The sequence below is a fragment of the Myotis daubentonii genome, chromosome 4 (assembly GCF_963259705.1).
Source record: "Myotis daubentonii chromosome 4, mMyoDau2.1, whole genome shotgun sequence".
Lineage (NCBI taxonomy): Eukaryota > Metazoa > Chordata > Mammalia > Chiroptera > Vespertilionidae > Myotis > Myotis daubentonii.
The window spans coordinates 68,904,135-68,908,975 of record NC_081843.1 but is presented as its reverse complement, the minus strand read 5'-3'; the positions used below and the strand labels follow the sequence as shown (position 1 = coordinate 68,908,975).

The window sequence follows — 4,841 nt, the reverse complement described above, 5'->3', positions numbered from 1 at the left end:
TTAGAGAATAATCATTTTATTGTATCTCATAAATCTGTATATCAGCATTTGGGGCGGGGCTAACCTGGGCAACTCTTCTCTACACAGCATTGCCTGGGGCCACTCAGTACTGTTCAGCTGCAGCTGGACTGGGTTGGAGGGTGCTAGATAGCTTTACTCACATGCCTGACACCTCAGCCAACATCCACCTCTTTTGGGTGAATTTTTAAGGTCTTTCCAGCAGACTAGTCAGTCTTCTCATATGAAGGCTCAGGGTTCCAAGGGCAAGTGTTCCAAAAGACATAAAAGGAAGCTGCCAATAACATAAGACCTGTGCAGAACACTGGCACCGCATCACTAATGCCAAATTCTCTTGGTCAAAAAGTCACAGAGAGTCTATCCAGATTCAGGGAGAGAAGGCAAAGGCCCCATCTCTTAATAAAAACATTTGCAACTATCTTTAATTTGCCACAGGGCCCATAAGGACCCAAATGAAGAGAATAAAACTTAGATTACCAGGGCCCTCCACAATATAACATGCCATTTCTCTAGTCTCATTTATCACTGGTTACTTCCCACTATCCAAAGGCCACCAGGACACACCAATAATTGAACAAACTGGGTTCATTATTCATTGCAGTAAAAGAAACTGAATACCATCAGGAACCGTGGGCATCTCAGCAAGGCGTTAGGACTTCCAGAATTTGCACTTGTTTTCCATGACTTTGGCTGTCTGACTAGATCTTACTGAGGAAGAAGGACTAGTCCAAGGTAAGGTTGTCATTGGTAAGGATGCAGACGTGATCATATTAGACTGGATCACCGTGATGTGTGGTCGTTTTTGTGACTTAATGTTCATGTTTTACCTGTGTTCAGATATAATAATGCCGTGATTTTACTCTTTTTTTGCTCCATCGCCAACACTGAGTAATTTTGCCTGGTGCTGATGTTCTGTGAAATTTACACTCAGCAGGAGAACACCAATTCCTTGTCCAGGTTAGCTCTGGACATCAGAGGCTGCTTTTCTCTTCCACACTCGAAACATGCCATACTCATCTCTGCCCTCCATCGATACCTCTGTACTGTTCCGTTCCCTGTATCTTCAGGAAGCCTTCCCCTAACACTCTACTCAGTTTTCTCTCCAACAGCCTTTGTACTGGCTACTTGCATTCATGCTTTGTTTCCTTAGATAAGATCGTAGCACACATCTCTCTCAGCTCTGGTAGAGTACAGCAAATCACAAGCACCTGGTACTATATAGTCATAATGAAAGTGAAGGGAGACGTTTATTGTTTTATAAACTAGAGTGCATGTGGTGAAACTGCTTCACTTAATTTAGTAAAAATCTTTCTGGAGCCCTGACCGGTTTGGCTCAGGACTGAAGAGTGTAGGCCCACTGACCTATGGAAGGGTCATGAGTTCCATTCCTGGTCAAGGGCAGGTACATCCTCATCTCATACCTCGGTTGCAGGTCAGTCTCTGGCTCTGATTGGGGCGCATTCAGGAGGCAACCAACCGATGTGTACCTCTCAAGTAGATGTTCTCTCTCGCTCTCTCGCTCTCTCTCTCTCTCTCTCTCTCTCTCTCCTCCTCCTCCTCCTCCACCCTCCTTTCCACTCTCTAAAAATCAATGGAAAAAATATCCTCAGGTGAGGATTAATAATAATAATAATAATCTTTCTAGAAAACAAGACGCCAAGAAACTTGTCAAGAACTCAGGTCTGAACCAATCAATCACTACTCATAGGAGGCAGTGTAGGTTCTGGTCTTCCTTGAGACTGGCACAGGACTACATTTCCCATAATCCTTCAGGCTCGACATGGCGTCCAGTGGTTAGAACTACAACTCCCACAAAACCCGGCGCTCGCCACTTCACGCGATTTCGGAGAGCTCCGCCCCATTTCCCATCTCCCCTTTCGGTCCTTGAAGGAAGGGAACAAGGTCGTGAAAAAAACGGCTGGTGTGATACCGCCATTTCTCCTGCTTCGGTTTCTGCACCTTCGCCGGCCTTCCAACAGGAAAATGTTGGGCCAAAGCATTCGGAGGTTCACAACCTCTGTGGTCCGTAGGAGCCACTATGAGGAGGGCCCAGGGAAGGTCAGTGTGGAAAGGCCGGGGTCGTTGGGGGTAAGGGAGAGCGGACACCGGCCCGCTCCTCGCTGAACCCAGGGCCGCCTGTGGGCCGTGGGAAGGGAGACGGTAAGCCCGGAATTGAGCCTGGGACACCGACTAGCATTCGAGTTCCCCCTGGGCCGGGGGGGAAGCCCAGGACCCTGGGTGCGCGCCTTCGTCCAGGAAAGGAACGAGCTGGAGGCGCCCTCCCCCTCCAGCACCTGCGGCGGGTCGTGGAGACCTTGTCGGCTGGTCGGACTAGAGGTCACCGGGAATGAATGAAGACGGCACGAGGGCCTGTGGTTGTGGGTCGAATCTTCTCTAACTGGCTGCTAAGTGAAGCCCTCGTAGGCTGAGGATGGGCTTAGCCTCGAGGGTAAACAGCCTGACCCGGGTGGTTAGGAACAGCCCCGAGGGCTCCCGGGGGACACGGCCTTGAGGGGGTGCCGCTTGGCCATGGAAACCCAGACCCCGTAGTGCAGCTCGGCAGCCCGTGCCTCCTTTAACGAGGGCCTAGTTTTCAGCAGCTAGTAAACTAGAGCAATGCTGTTTCCAAGCTTACCTTCGGAGAGTATTTTTGACTTTCTAAAATAAAAGAGAAAGTTCACTATTTTACACCCGAGTTCTTAAGACCACTGCTCAGCAGAGCCAGATTTTATTTTATGTTTTTACTTTCTAGTGTTATGTATGATGGAGGTCATAGGATTGGAAAGATACTGTTTTAAAAGGGTGCGATGTTAGATTGTGTAAAATGGGAAAATAGCCTATCCTCTGTGTACTTACTGGTGATCTATAAAATCAGACGATGTGAAGCTCTTTTTGTTGCTTGTTTTCTTTTCCCAACAGAATTTGCCATTTTCAGTGGAAAACAAGTGGCGGTTACTAGTCATGATGACTTTATACTTTGGATCAGGATTTGCTGCACCTTTTTTTATAGTAAGACACCAACTGCTTAAAAAATAAGGATGTTTAATCCAAGATACAGGTAATTACTTAATGGATTTCTAATTTTCCCAAAGCAGTGCTTTCCCTTTTATTTCTTCCTGTGTTCTCCACCTCTTCCTCCAAAAATAGGTGGAAGTTAAGTGTGTGTGTGGCATTGGTGGAGACAAGTTGATAAACCTAGCAACAAGTGTTTCTTCCCCCGGAAGCCAGGGTTTGTTTAGTACTGTTGTTGGTTGGGTTTGCTTTATATTAATAATCTCATGTGGCTCCCTAGCAAGCCTGTGAAGTAGATGATTGATACCTGATTGGAGACATTAAAAGTGTTAAGTTGCCCAATATTTCATAACTAGTGGTGGTGGATCGGGATTTTTAGCCAGAGGTAACACTGTCTAACCAGGAAAGTTCTAGTAAACTGATTATTAGTCCATCTTGAGGGCAATATATTTTACTATACGCCCAGGGGAGTCCTGTGGCCTGGGATGTTAGCAGATTCCTGCGTGAGAAGAACAGATTTAGTTTATTGTTACCAGAATTTCCCTCAAAAATGACACTCTAAGGAAGCTCTGTGGAGTAATTGGAATAAATTCCAAAGTATACTTAGGAAAATAAAGACTTTATTTGTCATAGTTTAGAGGAAAAATTATTTGTCCAAGCCATTAATATGGAAAGAGTTCGGTGCATATGATGAAGCAAATCAGTATGAATGAAGTCATGATACTGTAAACGCTTTCTGATGTACCAGTCATAAACTGTGATGGACAGACAATACATTGATGAAATTACACAATTTCTGTTAAATGAGTGGGATTTTTCACTACCATTAGTTTTTTGTGTGTTTTTATTCACAGATATGAAGAGGAGCATTTTAAGAGGTGCAGTCTCTTTGAAAAATGGATCAAACTGTTGAACTCAACATACTAGATGTGTTTGTAAATAAACGTATGGCATGAATCCTTAATGCCTCTTCTCTGAAATACAAAATGTGATAAATTGAGCATATGTGTACCTTTTCATTTGGGTATTAACCCTATATTAGATTCTTGACCAAAATATATGTTATTTAGCTTATGTCTTGGTCTTAAAATCTGATATTTAAGTTTGAGTTCTAGGTCATGACCTTATTGGCAATTTATGTTATACATGCAAATTTGACTTTTAATTCTATACTAATTTTTATTTAAAGGGAGAGAAAAAAATTACTTTCAGTCTTCCCCTTTACTTTGAAGGAGTGCATTAGTTTTTCTCCCTCAGTGTTAGGAAAACCAGGGTTGTATACAGATTATTAAGTGCAAGAGTTTCATACTTTCCTCTAGGACTATTCCCTAAAACTAAAATTTTTGTCTTCATAAATGTGCCACTAGCCAATATTAGTCTTGTTTAGACTGAAAAGAAATACAATATTTGAAATGGAATAAAGTAGCATGTAAGGTAGAATATAGGAAATGATAATTATCAGTTTATTCTGATGCTTTGACTAGTAGAAATGGGTTAAAAGATAGCTCTAGTAATTGTACCCATGAATCGAATTTGAGTAATGAAAGGCTGCTTGTAAGTGTAGCGACTTCATTCCTAGGGGTATTAGGGAAAGAAAAGAGTAATTACAAAATATTTTAATCTCAATTTGGTCACTTTTGGAACACCTTTGGTGTTAGAAGGACACTGTAAAGCAGGGGTAAACTGGTGATCTCTTTGGCTTCTAGAGTTTGGGGGGAGGGCAGGGAGTACTGTTTTTAAACCAATACTTAAAACTAAAATATTCACATAAAAGTCTGTACTTCTGGATTCTTGAAAAATTGCTCTAGATC

The 4,841-nt window shown here is 43.0% G+C and overlaps 1 protein-coding gene and 1 non-coding gene across 2 annotated transcripts; both read left to right on the top strand.

The window, feature by feature from the left end:
- The first annotated feature begins 1,883 nt into the window (after nt 1-1,883).
- On the top strand, nt 1,884-4,030 carry LOC132233449 (cytochrome c oxidase subunit 7C, mitochondrial). Its single transcript, XM_059694157.1, has 3 exons — nt 1,884-2,076; nt 2,938-3,076; nt 3,885-4,030. Exons 1-2 carry the CDS (start codon nt 2,002-2,004, stop codon nt 3,052-3,054), a joined length of 192 nt encoding a protein of 63 aa, XP_059550140.1. The 5' UTR covers nt 1,884-2,001; the 3' UTR covers nt 3,055-3,076; nt 3,885-4,030.
- On the top strand, nt 3,712-3,774 carry LOC132233961 (small nucleolar RNA Z39). The gene has a single exon (XR_009452802.1). It is a non-coding gene; the product is annotated as a small nucleolar RNA Z39 (small nucleolar RNA).
- Nucleotides 4,031-4,841: the final 811 nt, after the last annotated feature.